At 41.7% G+C, this 19,649-nt stretch overlaps 1 protein-coding gene across 3 annotated transcripts; it reads right to left on the bottom strand.

Annotated features, from left to right (window-relative positions):
• Window positions 1–3,107: 3,107 nt before the first annotated feature.
• Window positions 3,108–16,774, bottom strand: LOC125462234 (SUMO-conjugating enzyme UBC9-B-like). Of its 3 annotated transcripts, XM_048552014.1 has the most exons (7): window positions 16,646–16,773; window positions 13,476–13,551; window positions 11,419–11,502; window positions 11,262–11,334; window positions 8,650–8,759; window positions 6,211–6,290; window positions 3,108–3,847 (listed from the first exon to the last, which is right to left on the bottom strand). In XM_048552014.1, exons 2-7 carry the CDS (start codon window positions 13,539–13,541, stop codon window positions 3,784–3,786), a joined length of 477 nt encoding a protein of 158 aa, XP_048407971.1. In that variant the 5' UTR covers window positions 13,542–13,551; window positions 16,646–16,773; the 3' UTR covers window positions 3,108–3,783. The 3 variants fall into 3 exon arrangements, with proteins under 3 accessions (XP_048407971.1, XP_048407969.1, XP_048407970.1); XM_048552012.1 differs by lacking the exon at window positions 6,211–6,290 and having other exon boundaries at window positions 16,646–16,774; XM_048552013.2 differs by lacking the exon at window positions 6,211–6,290 and having other exon boundaries at window positions 16,593–16,719.
• Window positions 16,775–19,649: the final 2,875 nt, after the last annotated feature.

Here is a 19,649-nt window from a genome sequence, read left to right as displayed (position 1 = left end):
AAACTTATTGAATGTCTGATACTTCTCTCTAATATTCAGGGTCTAATACTTTTCAACCTGCAGCTACATGTCTATAGTGGCTATTAGATCATATTTAATGTGCATATCAATGAGTTACTTTGCAATGAATGCTACATGCATGCAGTTACAAAGCCTTTAGTTTTGTCATTTCTATACTATCTAAGCCTTGCTTGTTGGTACGTCTAGTTTTGTTTTCCTCTCTGTCCCTTCTGATGATTCTCTGACCGTCATCTCCCATATTACTATTTTCTTCTCGTCTCCGCTCTTTGACATACTTACTTCCATTATTTAGTTTAAAATGCTATTCCCGTTTGGCAATTCATAAAAAATTTCAAGCATCAACTGCCTTAACAGTACCACTTCCACTTTTCTCTGTACTGGTGTCATTGGCCCACACCAGACCTTGAGCCATATATTGTGACAACTGTCGGGAAGAGTGTTGTGATAGTTTTGCCCAGTGCTCCATGAGCTGCAACAAAAGTCTGAATGTTTTATTTAATCACCAAATCGTCCAAGTGACTCTCTTTTGTGCTACAATCCAGAATAAAAGGAACATTCACCAGGTTTTGGTAATAAACTCTAAAATAACATTCATTTATACAGTAAGTGGCAATATTAGTTAGCTTCCATGCACAATTAAATTTTATCCCCTTAATGATGAACACACACACATGGTAGATAAGACCACTCTGCATAGATATGATTTTTTTTAAATTAAGAGGAAAAAGTGCCACCACAGGTCAACAGTCCAAAGTCAACGAATAAAAAAGAGATTTATTATGATCCACTAAATTGAAATGCTGATAGCTGTAGAATTGAGGAGATCCTCAAGTCAGACTTGAGCTCAGATGAGAGCGAGATAGAAATCCTAATATTTAACTTTGTCCAATTCCTGTAATATTTAAGTTAAGAGAGATCTTTGTAGCTGCTTATGTTTTAGGGCTTTCTTACACTTTTCAGAACAGTCAGAAACTGACTTCTCCAGCCTAGAGATCTTTATTCAACTGACCCAATACGGTTCTAATGGAAAAGATTAACTGCAGTATAGAGGCAGTTGCTAAGAAACATTCAGCACAAGGCCTCTCACAAAATCAGTTGTCCATCAACTGAAGTAATAAAACCAATCTCTCATTTCTTTTAAATAAAAACCAAAAGAGCTACAGATACTGTAAATCAGGAACAAAAACAAAGTTGCTGGAAAAGCTCAGCAGGTCTGGCAGCATCTGTGAAGGAGAAAAACATTAACATTTCAGGTCTGGTGAGCCTCAGAACTGTTCTGAGGAAGGGTCAGTGGACCTGAAACAGTACCTCTGTTTTTTTCCTTCACAGATCCTGCTGAGCTTTTCCAGCAATTTTGTTTTTGTCTCTCATTTCTCCTAAAACTTTTGTCTTGTATTCTTTCCATGAGGACATCTATAATGTTTTGTTAAAGAAAATGAGTGACCCACAACACACTCCAACTTTTGACACTTCAGTTTCAAGGATTTATGTGGTAAACACTCCAGCAACTCAAAAATTCTCCAAATCCTTCTACCTCTTGCAGCTTCCTTCGCCATTTTTTTTAAGGACAATGCATTCCCAACAGTACCATTAGTATATTTCACGTTAATTATCATGTGGCTCCATTAACAATTCTGAGAATACAACCTTTGAGGTTCTGCATTTTAATTTATGTCCAAGATCATCATAAGATGTAAGCAGAGATTTGTCTAGGTTTGTGATGATTTGCAGAGCACAAAATTAGCATTACAAGAGATACTGCACTTCAAAAATACTTAATTGGCTGTAAAGTACTTTGAAACAATCAACTGTTGTGAAAACCAGTTCCTTTTAGTCATAGTTGGACCACTTAGCTAGATGTTATTTATTCTTTAAGGGAATATAAAATTGTGGCTAATTATGAATTAATTCTTCAAATATTCTCAATTATTTGAAATCTGGAACTCATTTCCTAAGAGAGTGGTAAACACAGGAACACGCAAGGCATTTTAATAGTATTTAGTTGAGCATTTAAATAGCCACGGCATATAGGCTGCAGACTGGGGATTTTGGTAATGCACTGGTAGTATCCCCACTTCTGGACCAGGAGCCTGGATTCAAATCCCACCTAGTCCAGAGGTTTATAACACTTCTGAACAGGTTGAATAAAAAAAACTACAGGTTATGGACCATTTTCAGGAAAATAGAATTCGAATATGTAGATGCATGATGAATGGTGCAGACATGTTGGGCAAAGGGCTTTTCTCCGTATTGTAAAAGCTCTGACTCCTACCCTCACTACCACAGCCCTTTCTACTGGAGATAGCAAGAACTGCAGATGCTGGAGTCAAAGTCAATAGTGTGGACCTGGAGGAACACAAGTCAGGTAGCATCAGAGGAGCAGGAAAGTCAACATTTCAGGTTGGGATCCTTCATCAGCCCTATCTACTGGCCTTGTTTCAATTTTCCAGTACAGTAATCCTAGCTCAGTTTAAATTGATCCCATCGAGATGCAAAAGTTCTCTCTTTCCACAGTCCTTTTACCAGTGACCCATGAATCGAAAGTCCCACTCTACTCTCAGTCACACTTTTAGCCTCCTAATTAGTTTGTTCCAATACCACTTTGAGATTCATGCTGCAATCTAGCTCTGCGATGTTTTGAATTTTATTTTCAATCCTAGTTCTTCAAAACGTTTCTGAGCAAACATCATTACCACTCCTTTCCAAGTATTCTCTAACCCTGGCACTGGCAGACAATGCAACTCACAGTTGGATAGACAGTACTCATCCCCTTCATTACGCTACTCCCATTATTACATTCCTTTTCATAGTCCTACTTGAATGACCATCTTAATTGTCAGCCATGTTCAGTTTGTTTTTGTGTCCAGAGATAAGCAAAAACTGTTAAGCAAAGGTAAAGGTCAAGACACTTTAACTAGGTTCCACTTACCTGCTTGATGCAATAATTGGTTCCTGGATTGACAACAAAGGAAGCAGAGGTCATGGGAGCAAAGTTGGCTAGGTACGGAGCCCAAGAGTTAGCCAGAAATGTCAGGTGTAGGCAGAGCAGACACCATGGTGAAAGCAGCACACATGAGCAGATGCAATAGAACATTTTGGATGACTCCTTTATTATATTTCTAAGACACAGATGGATAGATTGTGTAAATAGGGAAGAGGCAGAACAGACTGTCAGATGGGAGTCCGGCTCACTTCCTGGTGAAGCATAAAATAAGCACAGGATGCTTAAATGAACTTCTTGATCTGGGTAAACAACACAACACAAACAATATTCTTCTCTTTAAACACTGACAATATTGAATGAAGATGGTATTACGATATGTGCTTATGTATTATGCTAAGTATAAAAGTTTAACATTTTACAGCACTCAGAATATCAGCTTCTTCTTTATTAAAATAAAAGCAAGTCGATTTCATCTTTATATTTTGTCATATACCATCAAAAATATAAACTGTCAGCCAGGATCCTGAAGCAATTGTGGGTCAAGCCATGTCAGCAAGGATCTGGCTCATCAAATGACCAGGTTCATTTCCACAACAGGGAGCAACAAAAAAAAATTCACATCAAAAATCTGGACTGGAGGAAAGGGAAATAAACAATGTCAGTAATTAGATGGTTCCTGGTAGAAAGAATATACTGGGACTTTATAAAACAAAGGCCCAATTTAAAACCTGGTCACTTTTGTAAAATAAAAAAGATCTTGCTGAACAATTTCCCTGGCATCTTCTGTTGTCCATTCCATAACCCAACCAAGCTCACACTTATGTTGGTGTAAACCGTTGGGCCTGTGCACGAATCCTCTTGTCGTATTCCACTCGGTTTTGGCTGCAAAAGGAATACAGTGTTACCCAGATGTTCATGGCTGGCCACTAACCATGCAAGGTAATACAATCTATAGAATGGGGACAAGATGAGGCTCTGTTAAGTGAATGAGGTTCAACCAGAGACATGTGTTAACAAGGGCATTAAAGAGGGCTGATTTTGTTAAGAAACCCTAACCCTACCCCACTCCTCGCTAGTGGATCAGAGCTGCTGGCCTTCTTCCCCATATCTCTCAGGCCTTTCTCAAACAAACTGTTTAATTTTTAAAAAATTTTACGAAGTCCTCAATGAGAAATCCAATAAAAAAGAACAAATAATTCACTATGCCATTATTTAACTGTGAAGTAAATTAAATCCTGTTCTGTTAACTGTTGCATACATAATAACCCACAGGTGAAAACCACCAAAATCTGCTAGAAACATAGAGAGAACAATGAACATGCCAGTGGGTCAGTGGGCATAGGCTCAGATTCTTGTTTCAGATCCTAAGCCTTTTGCTCAGGCTTCATACTCAAACTGCTATCAGCTTCACTCACGCACTCTTTGAACACAGGTGAGAAGAAACCCAGACCCGGAAGAGGACAGCAGAGTGATGACGCTGATTGGCTGACATGGGGAAGATCTGCATCAGTGCAGTCACTGCTTCCTGAGGTGGTCTGTACACGGCTGTCATCAAGTGACAGTTCAAAAAGAAAAAGGAAGCATTTACCAAGGCTAGGAGGCTGGGAACACATGAAGCAAGGGTGGAATACAGGGAAATTCAAAACTTATGCGAGGAATCAGGAGGGCTAATAGGGATCATAAAAAGTCATTGGCCAACACGATTAAGGAAAATCCCAAGGCTTTTTATGCATACATGAAGAGTACCAGGGTAGCCAGGCAGAGAGTTGGTCCACTCAAGCACAGGGAAGGGAATTTGTGTGTGGAGCCAGAGGAAATGGGCAAGGTAATATCGGAGGACCATGTGTCAGTATTCACCACACAGAAGGACTTGGTGAGGAGTTTGAGGTAATACATTTTGGAAGGTCTGATCCAGATGGAAAATGTGCAGTAAATGGCAGAACCCTTCAGAGTACTGACTGGCAAAGGGATCTAGGTGTACAGGTACAAAGGTCACTGAAAGTGGTAACACAGGTGGAAAAGGCAGTCAACAAGGCATATGGCATGCCTGCCTTCAGCGGCTGGGGCACCAAGGTTAAACATTGGTCGGTAATGTTGCATCTTTATAGAATCTTAGTTAGGCCACATTTGGGATATTGTGTTCAATTCTGGTCGCCAGACTACCAGAAGAATGTACCTCATCCCACCTCCTTGACCTGTCCGTCTTCCCTGGACTGACCTATCCCCTCCCTACCTCCCCACCTACACCCTCTCCACCTATCTTCTTTACTCTCCATCTTCGGTCCGCCTCCCCCTCTCTCCCTATTTATTCCAGTTCCCTCCCCCCATCCCCCTCTCTGATGAAGGGTCTAGGCCCGAAACGTCAGCTTTTGTGCTCCTGAGATGCTGCTTGGCCTGCTGTGTTCATCCAGCCTCACATTTTATTACCAGAAGAATGTGGTGGCTTTGGAGAGGGTGCAGAAAAGATATTTACCAGGATGTTCCCTGGTATGAAAGGGAATAGCTATGAGCAGAGGTTGGAGAAACTTGGGTTGTTCTCACTGGAACAAGAGAGGTTGAGGGGCAAACTGATAAAGGTCTACAAGATTATGAAGGGTGTGGACAGCCAGAAGCTTTTTCCCAGGGGGAAAGAGTCAGTAACCAGGAGCCATGGGTTTAAGGTGCAAAGGGCAAGGTTGAAAGGTGATGCACGAGGCTTTTTTTGTTTTGTTTTACACAGAGGGTGGTGGATGCCTGGAACTCACTGCCGGGGGAGGTAGCCAAAGAAGATACTATATTGACTTTCAAAGGGTGTCTTGACAAACACATGAATTGGATAGGAATGGAAGGATATCATCCCCAGAAGGGTAGTGAGTTTTACTTGCGACGGGCAGCATGTCGGTGCAGGCTTGGAGGGCCGAAGGACCTGTTCCTGTGCTGTAATTTTCTTTGTTCTTTGAATTCTGTATAAACAACTCTGCATTTACACAAGCCTTTTACATTCACACTGGAGTAAATGGGAAAAGATGGACTGAATATTCACTGCAAACAGTTCAGTCGAGTGACTAGAATATTCTGCTGCAGCAGTTGAGCATAGTTTAAAAGTGTGGGTTCTTATACTGCATGCTATGGTTGATTTTTCAACAGAATCAACAAGCACAGGACATGAAACACTAGTGTAGGTTTGAGATTCTGAAATGCTGCTAGCTAATTGTATGTCAACTCTTTGCTCCCTTAAAGAAAACACACATGTAGCTGATGCTTACCAGTAGATTGTGTAGGCTTCTGCTTGAGCTGGGTCCTGAACGTTTGGTTCATTTAAAAGTTCTTGAATACCTAACAATACCTAGGGCAATAAAAGTAAATGAAGAAGCCAAGTGTGAACACTTTGTGCAAACCTCTCAGCCCAGATACTGCACCACTTAAAAAAAACACAAATAAAACCCTGAAGTTTCCTTCTTGAACATTAGGGTACTAGAAGCCAGGGGAAATGCTAACTACTGTTAGGTAACATTCCTAATTCTATCATCTGAGTTTTTCAGAGCTCCTGAGGAAAGGAGAACTGATCACATCTCCGAAGCTGAAAAATATTTTACATGTGAACAGTTACTTGTTATGAGGAGGAAAGGTGAACACAACACTGGAAGAGCTCCATATTCTTTCGAGAAGCATCTTTCAACATAAAGCCATGCAGATCAGGAAGACATTGGATTTATATTGTTAGCTGATCGGAATAAGGCAGAAATACAGGCACAGACAATATAGGCAGGGAAAAGAACAAAATGAAAGTCCAAAGCCCCTCAACGCCATCCAGGGGCACCAGTTAGCAAATGCATGCTGAGCAAAGGCACCATTACCATATATATACACTTGCGCAAATATTAACTCAGTGACTACTGGCCTAAAACAAAATGTAATTTTTCATTTATCTTGTTTATCAGGGATCAGATTGCATATATAGTCTTAACTGATTTCCATACTTATTGTGGTCATTCACTTAAAGACACATAGTGGAATCTTTAGATATTTCCCTCCACAAATTCTAGTGGCAACCTCCCAGCCAGTCGATTGAACTAATATGTACTGCATGATCTATCAGGATACTTTCATGAAAGAATAGCAAGTACAAAGTTCAATTTAAACTAGAGAGAAAAGTGACAGAATGGGTAAAAGGCATCAGCAAAATGGTCACATCTGCTGCAGACTGATCCAACTGTATGTCTTCAGAATTTAAGAGAGATGACAGTTTAGAATTCAAGGTGTGACTCAGAAGATCCATAAAATGGTATGATTTATCACAGAAAATAAAAAGGTCTGCCAACTGACACTGGTGATAAAAATCAAATTGCATTGTTTTGTCATTAAGAAAAGAACATATTTCCAATGGAGGTCAATTGATACATGAGTGAAAGACTGATGAACATTGACAATGCCAGTTAATAAGACAAATAAATACTGGCAAAAAAAATCTTTGTGAAGTTGGCTGGCTACAAGAAAACTGGTTTAAAGTGGTTCCACTTTAAGTGGTGTGCAGGATGGCTCTAAATTAAAGCTGGCAATAATCATAAGCAAAACACTCTTCAATAAGAAAATTTAAGAAAGTGCGGTCATGTATGTTTATTAGAAAGGCTGGTTGGATGACGTTGCTTGGCAGAAATGGATCAAAGTATGGAATCTGAGACCAAGAACATGTGTGCCCAAATAAACCTCTCAAGGTCAGGTCCCTGAAAGATGTGGAACAACTGGAAGATGGCAGGTTTTTAAAAAAAGACACACATTTGCTAAACAAGATGAAAGTGTTGTGGCTAGAAACATTGTAACAATAGGTCATAGATGCATGGAATGAACTTGATCTAGATACTGCCAAAAATAACTTCTAAAATATGGGATACTGAATGTGCTTGATGGTGCTGAAGATGATTGAAGCTCCTGGTAATAGAAAAAGAGGAAAAAGGTCCATATGATTTTGTTTTACAGTGAGGTTACTGGGATGAATTGTTCAGTGATTCAGGAAGTGGTAAGAAGGACTTAAGTGAAGAGCTTGTGCTGAATTTACTGTGGTACACATCAAATGTATATTTAGTTTATACTGTAATAAAATGTTACAGTAAAATAATAAGTGTCAGAGAGTTCATATTAATTCTTTAGAGTTGTTGGCTTTTACTTTATTCCATTGTAATAGCCTTTCTTACGGGCCAAAACACATGCATTTTAATCCCTCAAAAACTTTAATCATGACTTAAAATGTGCCCAAAATTTGACTTTTACATTAGTATATATGGTAGGTATTACTCCAACCCTCCTCCAAAAGCAGATATTTCACTAACATGGAGGACATCTGCCTGGGAAGACATCAGTGGGGCACCAAAAATAACACTGACCCCAGGGAATAAAGGGGAGCTTGTAAGAGGAAAATAAATTCCTAAAGTATGCCAGTCATTTAAAAGAGAGGACTGCATTGCAATCAACAGATCGAGGTTTGAGAAAATAATCTGCCATAGCATTGCAGGGTTTCATAACATGCACACTCCATCTCAAACCTCAGAATTTAGACTGGTGACTCACTTCAATGCCCTTCATTATCCCTCAATCCCACCAGTTGAAAACAAATCAATCTTTTAAATTACCCAGTCACTATTATTGGGAATGTTCTCTGTGGAGTTGCAATTAAACCCAATGCACATTCTACGTCACGTCATGCTGACCTGTTTGATGGTGATTGCTGGCCTCCAGTCCTTTTCTGCCTCTAGAATTGACAGACAGACTGTTCCTGATGGATACACATTTGGGTGGAATATTGGTGGCTCAAATTTGCCTGAAACAAACAGAAAAATTTGAAAAGTATTGCAATGATAGGGTAATTCAACTTAAGCAGACTGGTGATTACATGCATACACAGGTCAACTACTGAACTCATACACACATTGCAGATGCATTCATTCAGATGCAATGCACTTAATGTATGAACAAGAGGTCTACCACCATCAACACTGAACTGCACTGCTGTATGGTCTTCTGTTTCATTCAGTGTTGAAAATTACAAATTGAAATCATCCAAAAGTGACATTGTTTGAGACATTTACTTCAAAATAGTCATATCTAGAACAAAGGAAGATGGTTATGGTTGTTGCATGTCAGTGATTTCTACTTCAGGAGTTCCTTAGGGTAATAGAATAGTCAGAACACAAAAGATGGGCAAAGAGCCCATTGTGTCCATGTTGGCCTCTGAAGGAACAGTCCCCACCTCCAACCACCTTCCAACAGTTCTCCAGAGTTTTCTTTTTCAGATAGCAATCCAATTCCCTTCTGAAGCTGATTAAATCCCTTCCACACTCAGACAGTGTACTTCGAACGTGAGCCTGTGCTATATGAAAAACATTGTCCTCCTGTTTTCATTTCTTCTTTTATGAATTCCCTTAAATAATTTCCTTACAATTGAGTCCTATCGTTCTCAGTAAAAACTGCAAGAACTGCGGACGCAGTAAATCAGGAACAAAAACAGAAATTACTGGAAAAACTCAGCAGGTCTTGCAGCATCTGTGGAGAAAAATCAAGTTAATGTTTCAGGACCCTTCCTCAGAGCTGATGGCAGCTAGGAAAATGTCAGTTTACATGCAGAAGATACGGTCGGGAGAGGGGGTAAGGAGTAAACGATAGGTAAGGAGAGAACCCAAAAAGGGAGAGAAGAACAGTGGGGCAAATAAAGGAGTAGATAACAATCTGGCTAGGAGGGTGAATAGCTGTTAATGACGAACAACAGGTAGTGTGTGAAGCAGCACTTTATTAGCACTTCCCACAATCTAGTCTACTGCATTCGCTGCTCACAATGTGGTCTCCTCTACGTTGGGGAAACAAAGTGTAGGCTGGGTGACCACTTTGCAGAATATCTATGTTCTGCCTGCAAAAAAGACCCCAAGCTTCCAGTTGCCTACCACTTTAACACACCACTCTATTCCCTGGCCAACATCTCTGTCTCAGGCTTGCTGCAGTGTTCCAGCGAAGCTCAATGCAAGAAGAACAATACCCCATTTTTCGCTTGGGGACCCCGCAGCCCTCCAGATTCACATCGAGTTTGAGTTCAATAATTTTAGGGCTGAACTCTCCCAGGTCCTAGCCCCCAACCCCCCACACCAGGCTCCGTTATCACACATTACACATTACCTATTGTTAGCCATTAACTGTCTCTATTAACAGCTATTCACCATCCTAGCCAGATCGTTTTCAATTCCTTAGTCTATCCTACTGTTCTTCTCTCTCTTTTGGGCTCTATCCTTACTTATTATTCTTAATCCCTCTCTGCACCCTATCTTCTGCATATAGGCTGACATTTTCATAGCTGCCGTCAGTTGGAAGGGTCACCAGACCAGAAATGTTAACTCTGATTTTTCTCTACAGATGATGCCAGGCCTGCTGAGCTTTTCCAGAAACTTCTACTTTTGCTCCTATCGTTCTCAACTCTTCTACCAATAAGAATGGGCAAAAACAATCTACTGTCCAAGCCCTAACAATTTTGAATACTTCTATTTTGTGTCCTTTTAATATTCTCTGTGGAGAACAACCCAATTTCTTAAAGGTATATAACTGAAGTTCTACATCCATGACTGTATTCTAGGTGCAAACATCCTCAGCTGCTTCAATGATTTTCTGACACAAGGTAAGAAGTGGGGATGTTCAATGATGCTTGTGATGCACAGTACCATTCACGATTCCTCAAATACTGAACGACTCCATACCTACACGCAGAAGGGCCTAAACAACTAGCAATAGTGTGTACAATGAAAAGATGCACTACAGCAAAGTGTCACGTCTCCTTCTAAACTCATTGTATTACACTTAGAAGGACCACACCAACAAATGCATAGGACTATGAAATACATGCTCCCATCAAGGCACAGACTATGCCAACTTGGAAATAGATCACTGTTCCTTCAGTACTGAGAGGTTAAAATCCTGGAATTCCTGCTGTAACAGCATTATGGGTGCACCAACAACACATGGATACAATGGTTCAATAAGGTGGCTCACCATAATCTTTTCAAGTGCAATTAGGGTTCAGCCATGAATTTTGGCCTTTTCAAGGGTACTTAAATCTTATAGACAAATAAAACAAATAGCTAAATTCTCACTGTTACAAAGATAAAAGTTTGAAATATAACACCATTAATCATTTAAATGGGACTTCTCCAGATACTGCTATGACACTAATAAATTGTGACTGTTCTACAAGTTGCACCACAGCCAGTGGTCTTGACTTACGAAGTGTCCAGAACACAATACTTCATATTTTTCCTTTCACACACAGATTGTAGATACTTACACTTTGGTGGTGAAGATGGATAGTCATCCTTAAAAAGCACCCGCAGTTTAAATAAGCCTCCTTCCCAAGTTGTCTGTTGGAGTGAAAGACAAAGTAGATTTACATCAAAATTGACTGAAATGATTACGAGCAATGCAGTTTCAGACAGTTTACTCACCCCCTTTTTGCCTGGAATAGCACACTCCCAATTCATTAGGTTCATCGTGCCGTCTGGATTCTTCACAGGCACAGCCACAAATCCCTACAGAACATTCAAAAAGTATTAGAATGTTCAAAGCATGGTAATACAATGAACACAGCCCCATCAAATATCTTTTGCTTTTATGTACCACAGGTGGCCCCTCAAATACCATTCACACACAAGAACAATGATCTGTTGATTATCACTCACTGCCTCTGACCTGTCAAATATTTGGGTACAAGGGTGCTTGATACCTTACATCTTTACACCCATCCCTACTAAATGCACCTCAAGAAAGTTTTTGACTGTGAGCCACTCCAGGATGTTCTTAGCGTGTTTTTCTTTATGTTCTGTATTCATTCTTGGAATTTAACTGTCACTGGCAAAAGCAGTATTTGTTGTCCATTCCCAATTCCTGTGAAGATGGTGGAGAGTAATCTTCTTGAAACACCACAGTCCACATGGCAAGGGTTGATTACAGATTATTAATTAAATTTAAAATTTCTCCAGCTGCCCTGTTGGGATTTTAGCTCATACCTTTGGAAAACAAACCTGAGCCTCTGAATGATTAGTTCAGTAACATTAACATGTGATCACATTCTGTATGAATCCAAAGGTCTTTTATCCTTGTCACATAAAAGATTTGCGATTGTAAAAGTACACCTATATCAAGTGTTACGGGGCAGAAATTAATCACTGTCAGAATGTGCTATGTCTTTGTAAAGACCAAAATCACAACAGCTGAAAACTTAAATTCAGTTAATTATGTACAGCTGGTCCCAGCAATAGTGATCAAGCTATGGCATTTTTGTAAAACCATGTATAGTTCCTTAAAAAGACAGCAGGAGCATCAGATGCTGGAGAATCTGAGATAACAACGTGTAGAGCTGGATGAACACAGCAGGCCAAGCAGCATCAGACGTTTCAGGCCAGCCTTCCTGCTCCTCTTATGCTGCTTGGCCTGCTGCGTTCATCCAGCTCTGCACCTTGTTATCTCTATAGTTCTTTAAAGTCTTTTCGGGAAGATGAAAAACATTTTTTATGTCTGCCGGCACCCCTAAAAACACTCTCAATATGTACGTGCAAAATGCACCTGAGCAGTATCCTTGCCAGTCACGTCAGAATGTACTGTGTCTCTGTAAAGAACATATCTTTTTATTTTTCTATATTCTTGATTATAGACTGATTTGTAGGGTTGCTCCACATTTAAAAAGTAACCTGACACTCATTGTAAGTGCTGTTTACACAGCACTGTTCAAGCACTAGTGGAAGCCTGGTTTGAAGACAAGCTGCAGCCAAGGGATGTGTACAAATAGAGCTTTGCCTGTCAAAAAGATTGGTCTGTGAATAGTGAGGAGTTATTGTTGACAAAGGCCATCTGTCTGTCAACTCTAGGTGATTGGCTCCCAAGTAGCTGAACAACTTGGGGGTGAAAATGTTTTGGCAGAAACCATCATCTCTGGTGGAAAAGAAGCTGCTTTTGCACTGCAGTAAAAGTCATCTCAAGTCACAGCCATTTTTCCCCTCATCAGTTGCTATAGGCTCTGACTCTTAACCGGTAAGTTCGAGACTTTGAAAGTGTGAATTAGCCACCTCGTACTTTCTGCAAGCAGGTGAAAGTATCTGGAGAAGGAGAATCAAATAGAAGGGTATCCTGACAAGCCAAAAGGTCTATCTCTATGAAAAGGAACCATTTAATTGCCTTCCAAATCTTTCCCTCTTCCCATCACACTCACGGTTTGTTTCCTGAATGTATGTGTGCAGAGTGGGGTAGTTTACAAGAGGGTTAGAGTTTCAACCAGTTGAATTTTCTGAGTGGATCGTAACCGTTTATCTGTAGTTAGAAACTATTTACTTGCTATAAATAAATAACGTTATTCTTGTTAAATTGAAAACACAGACTTCATTTCTCTGTCAAGCCGGGAGAGGTAAATTGGAAACTCTGCGTATCTTTGAAAATCTTTAATTTTTGTGACGACTCTGAATTTCCAGCCCACTAGCCTAGTGAGCAGTAACCCCATAAATATACGTACGAATGGATGGTCTTTCCTCCATGCCTTTCTTTCCTGTGAGAGACGATTCAAGGCAATCCCCGACATCTTTTCAGCCCTTAGGAACACAGAGAACAGCAGGCCATAAGCAGCAAATACATTCACTTTACCTGCATTACAGTTGAGGTTTCTCTGTTGAAGTATTTTATACAATGTTATATAAGGGTTATGAAGATGATCAGCAGGAACCTGTCGGACAGCCATCCGGGTCATTAGCATAAATATTGTAGGATCTCATACTTGGATATGTCCTCCCCTGTGTGCCCTCAATTATATTGTGCCATTGATGCATTTCAGAGATTTGGGCAAGGCTAGGCTGTGACAACTTCCTCCAGCTAACCAACTTTCAATTGCTCACAGGAGACTACCTGAGGCCACAGAAAGAAGCAAGAACTGAAGGGAAACCAAAAATCCATCAGTGACCATTGTTATAGGAACAAAAAACCCAGCTGGTGACTGGTTGCCTGACAAAAAATTTCATAGCCATACAAGGGCTCCTAATAAGCCCCAATTACATTTTGTTACAGGTCCTATCTGGTTAAACCATTGTCTGTTAGCTTCGTAATATCCTTCAGCCTCAGTTGAGCAGAATTTCCAGAAAATTACTGAACAATGCTCATCTCACTGTCAGATGAATTTAGTCAATCAAGTTAACCATTCAGTCCATCTCGATGACTTGTAGCAAAAACAGAAATTGCTGGGAAAAGCTTAGCAAGTCTGGCAGTACCTGTAGATATAAAGCAGAGTTAACGTGTCAAATCCAGTGATGCTTCTTGAGAACAGAAGGGCCACTGGACTGACATTAATTCTGCTCTGTCTCCACAGATGCTGTCAAACCTGCTGAATTTTTCCAGCAATTTCTATTTTCGTTTCTTCATCTGCAGTTCTTTATTGTTAAAATGATGTGTGATATTAGCTCTTTGTCAGTATTTACTTGGGACCTGTGCTCCTAGACTGGAATTAATAAAAAGGTAAAAGTCATCCACGGGCCTGGAGATTAAGCCCAATCACAACAGCTGAAAGCGACAGTGATGATCAAGCTGCAAGATTTTTGTAAAACCACGTCTAGTTCATTAAAGATAGCAAGGTGTGGAGCTGGATGAACACAGAAGGCCAAGCAGCATCTTAGGAGCAGGAAGGCTGACATTTCGGGCCTAGACCCTTTGGGAAGGGTCTAGGCCCGAAACATCAGCTTTCCTGCTCAGTTCATCCAGCTCATCTTGTTATCTCAGATTCTCCAGCATCTGCAGTTCCTATTATCTCTAGTTCATTAAAATCTTTTGGGGAAGGAGCATGTTATGTCTGTTGACTCCCTAAAAACACTGAACTATGTATGTGCAAATTGCACATAGGTAGTATCCTTGCCAGTCAGGTCATTCTATCCTGTTTGCTCATATTTATTGTACTGATTTGGATGCAATCATGTTTTGTTTTAAAACTGTCAGGGTGTTTCACAAATTGTGCAGATGCAAACTAACACACAGGCCACAAAAAAGCCATGCAATGACTACCTCTAATAAGAGAGAGTCTAACCACTCGGCCTTGACATTCAGTTGAGTTACCACCACTGAATCCCCATTAACAACATCTTGGGGATGACCACTGACCAGAAACCAAACTAGACTAGTCATATAAATACAGTGGCTACAACTGTAAGTCAGAGGCTTGGAATTCTGCAGTAAATAACTCACAAAATGTTGCGAGTAGCAAATAAATATCTCCCAAAAGCCTGTTCATCTTCTACAAAGCACACATCAGGAGTGTTGTGGAATACTGTCTTGCCTGGAAGAGTGCAACTCCAACAACACTCCAGAAGCTTGGCACCATCTAGGACCAAACAACCCACTGGACTGGCACCACATCCACAAATATCCAATCCCTCCACCAATGCTCAGAAGCAGCAGTGTGTACTAACTACAAAGTGTATTGCAAAGCTCCTTAGACAACACCTTTCAAATTCATGATTACTTTTGTCTAGAAGGACAAGGGTAGTAGACACATGGGAACATTATACCTGCAAGTTCTCCTTAAAGTCACTCACCATCTTGATTTAGAAACACACTACCCTTCCTGTGTTAGGTCAAAATCTTGGAATTCTCTCTTAATGGCATTATGGATCTACCCATAGTACACAGACTGGAGTGTGTGAAGAACACAGCTCACCATTACCTTTTCAATAGCAACTAGGAATGGGCAATAAATGCCAAAAATACACACATCCCAAGATTGCATTAAAAATACTTTCCATATGTGCAATGTGGTGCTGCTTGGAAATACGTATGAAGCCTTTACCTCGTTGAACCTATATGCGATTGTGAACCCACACAAATAGCTGTCCCTAACTGCCTGAAGTGACCTAGCAACCAATCAGTTGAGTTCAAGGTCGCAATTAGAGATGAGCAAAAACTGCTGCCCATTGCCAGGACTTGAAGCTATAGATCTGGCCGCAGTTATCACATCCAGGTTAAGTTCAGTAAAACTGGCTCCAGCACCACAGAAATGTAAGTAATCATGGAAGCTACCAGACTGCAATGACTCCACTGCTTAATATTCAGCAAGTTATTGTTCATAAACAAAATCTAAATGGATTCCAGTTATAGACAGCGGGGAAACAGTCAGAGGCAGCTGGGCCCACACACTCAAGAGACACTGAGACGAGACTGTAACCAATACCCAATGATGGTAAACGAGTGAGTCTCTGCAGGGGCAAGCCGACAGCTCAGGTTAGCGTCAGCGTGCTCCCTAACAGTGCCCTACGCTAGGAGCAAGGTTTTACCTGTTGTCATCCCGCTTCCTCCCTAGGCTGGAAGTAGGGCTCAGGGCCAGGGTTTACTTGCTGTCCTCTACAAGGGATTTGGTGCCATCAGTCGTGCGCCCATCCCTGGGTGTTGTCTATTATTCTGCTCAACCCAGTCCATGTTACCCGCTATTATCCAGGACCCGGAGCCCCGCGTTATGTACTGTCCCACCAAACCCAACAACCCGTGCACCTCAGGAGTCACCTGTCCCAACGCCACAGGCGTCCAGCCGATGTTAGCTCTCGCTTCCCACTCCCGGGAGTTTAACACTTTATTGCGCCTGACCTGCTCTAAGGCATACCTCTCCCCTCCCCCGTGTCACATCCCGCATGTATCCCTGTCCCGGAGTGATACCTCTTGTTGTCCTTCCCGCCGGGTCCGGTTGGCCCGGCTCCGGCCTCACTTCAGACGGACCCGAAGGACCCCGTGCGGAGATGGCCAGCGCGATGCCTGCTCAGTGTTAAATGGCCGCTTTTGGTGGTGGAATCGGAACCGTGTGCTTTCGCGCTGCCGGTACAGCCTGATCTGTGCAGATCTGCACATGAAACAAAGAATGAAAGGCGAAAGGCCCAGTCCTACCCAAACAATATCATACAGGCATAGCACAAGTCGGCACAATCGTCACCTCTGACCACAGTTTTCCTTTTTGAAGCTAACGGTTTGCTGGAGGGACGCGAACAGAAGTTGTTGGAGACGCTCCGCATCTACGAACGGGAAGTAAATCGGAGTTAATGTTTCGGGTCCGGTGAGTTCTGAGGAAGGGTCACTGGACCCGAAATGTTAACGCTAATTTTTTTCTTCACCTGGTGCTGCCAGACCTGCTGAGCTTCCCCAGAAACTTCTGTTTTTTGTTCCTGATTTACAGCATCTACAGTTCTTATTTTCAGCTAGTTTCTGGAATCTTGCTGTGCACAGGTTGACTCCCAGCTATTCTGGAACCAGCTGTTCTATGTCTCATTCTCCAGTTTGGTCCAGAGCTTGCTGATTCCACCTCTCACCCCTTGTGTCTCGTGGGTTGAGGACACAGGCATTACCAGCCCGACCTGGACTTGAATTAGAGATAATGGGAACTGCAGATGCTGGAGATTCCAAGATAATAAAATGTGAGGCTGGATGAACACAGCAGGCCAAGCAGCATCTCAGGAGCACAAAAGCTGACGTTTCGGGCCTAGACCCTTCATCAGAGAGGACTTGAATTAATTCATTTTGTGCAATCTGACATATCCCTGAGGTGTTTGTATCCTAGGCTGCAGCGATAGGAAGAAGCATTCAGTTCAAGGGATTTGTGCCCGTTTTCGTCTCCACACGAGCGAATTCGCATTTTACCTTTGGCCACCCTGCTCCCACGTGTAGTCGCGTTTTATAAACAGCAATCAGCGAACTCCCTTTCCTCCTCCTGATATTGCCAGATAGAAATCTCATTGGAGAATCTGGCAGGGCAGCAACTGCAACATGGTAGCACATAAAACTTTGTGCTGCAGAACTGTGCCGTAGCGAGTGTTTCTTGGTGTTTGCACCAGTGAGACCAGTCCTAAGACCAGATTACGCTGCCCTTATTGCGATCCGGTTTCTAGTTTTTGCCCCCGGGATCTACAAAGACACTTAAATTCGTCATTAGATGCATTAACTTCGTACTGCTTTGTTCTGAAATCTCAAGTGGAAACAGCTTCTCCACAACAGAACTGTCAATTTTAAAGACGTCTGTCAGGGTCGTTTCCCTGCACTAGCGAACCCAGCACGAAAGCGTACAGTAACATCAACTTTCAGTTGACACAACATTGTATAAAGCATCCACAGAAGGGTCACCGGACCCGAAACGTTAACTCTTGATTTTTTTCTTCTTAGGTGCTGCCAGACCTGCTAAACTTTTCCAGCAACTTTGGTTTTGTTCCTGATTTACAGCATCCGAGGTTCTTTCAGTTTTTATTTATTTTAGTATTTACATTTAAATCCCCATCTGTTTAAATCCCGACCTGACCTCACCTTTTCCTTAAAGCAGTTTCTATTTTCCTTCAGAGTTCAAGCACCAAAAGTACACTAACACTTTCTGCTCTAATTCTGAATTGGACAAGATGAGGAAGAATTTCTTCTCAAAGAGGGTCGTTAGCCTTTGAAATTAGTTCCCAGATACAGCAGTGCAGGCTTTACTGTTGAATATATGGAGTTAGGCCTTTGAATGTCATGGGTTATGAGTTTCAGGTAGGACATGAATTTAAAGCGACAAGAGCAAATGTTCGTTGTTAATGGCACAGCAGAGTTGATGGAGTAATTAACCTAAACTGCTCCAATTATGATCTGTGCAATTCCTTTCCCTGTCCTTAAAACCATCCAGTAATCTTTCTGGTTAATCTTTCCCTCTGTTTCCTTTGCATTATCCATTCATCTGCCTTAGTAAAACATTAGGAGTTTTAAAAATGAAGCCCTGAACAGGAATAATCCTACCACAAATGCCTGCAGTGTTGACAAATATATGCTTACCTTTCCACTGAACAGCTGCCACAGTACAATAGTACTTCATTGGCTGTGAAGCACTTTGGAACTTCCCAAGTACTGTAGAAATGCAAGATCACCTTATTTTCTCAAATCTTAACTCAGCAGCTGTTCAAAGGAAATGTTTCTCATTAAACGTCTTTCTTAAATTGACAAGATATAGTTTAGAAGTTGATTGAAATTGTAGTTGTGTAGTTACAACTGAGTGCTCTGGGCGCTGAGGTATACTTCTAAGGGCCATTGGTGGGCAGATGAGTAAAGATACTGAAGCTTTAATATTTAGATAAGGACCATGCTGCTCCTGTGATAATGGGAACTGCAGATGCTGGAGAATGCAAGATAACAAAGTGTGGAGCTGGGGATGGGGAGTGGGAACTGGAATAAATAGGGAGAGAGGGGGAGGCAGGGTATCAATGTGGACTTCACAAGCTTCAAAATCTCCCCTTCCCACACTGCATCCCAAAACCAGCCCAGTTCTTCCCCTGCCCCCACTGCATCACAAAACCAGCCCAGCTTGTCCCCTCCCCCCAGTGCATCCCAAAACCAGCCCGGCCTGTCTCTGCTTCCCTAACCTGTTTCTTCCTCTCACCCATCCCTTTCTCCCACCTCAAACCACACCTCCATTTCCAACCTACCACCTCATCTTGCCTCCTTGACTTGTCCATCTTCCCTACTAACCTATCACGTCCCTATATCCTCTCCACCTATCTTCTTTTCTCTCCCATCTTCAATCCACCTCCCCCCCTCTCCCTATTTATTCCAGTTCCCTCTCCCCATCCCCTTCTGAAGAAGGGTCTAGGCCCGAAACGTCAGCTTTTGTGCTACTGAGATGCTGCTTGGCCTGCTGTGTTCATCCAGCTCCACACCA

This window comes from Stegostoma tigrinum, chromosome 23 (genome assembly GCF_030684315.1).
Source record: "Stegostoma tigrinum isolate sSteTig4 chromosome 23, sSteTig4.hap1, whole genome shotgun sequence".
Lineage (NCBI taxonomy): Eukaryota > Metazoa > Chordata > Chondrichthyes > Orectolobiformes > Stegostomatidae > Stegostoma > Stegostoma tigrinum.
This window is presented reverse-complemented; position numbering and strand designations above follow the sequence as displayed.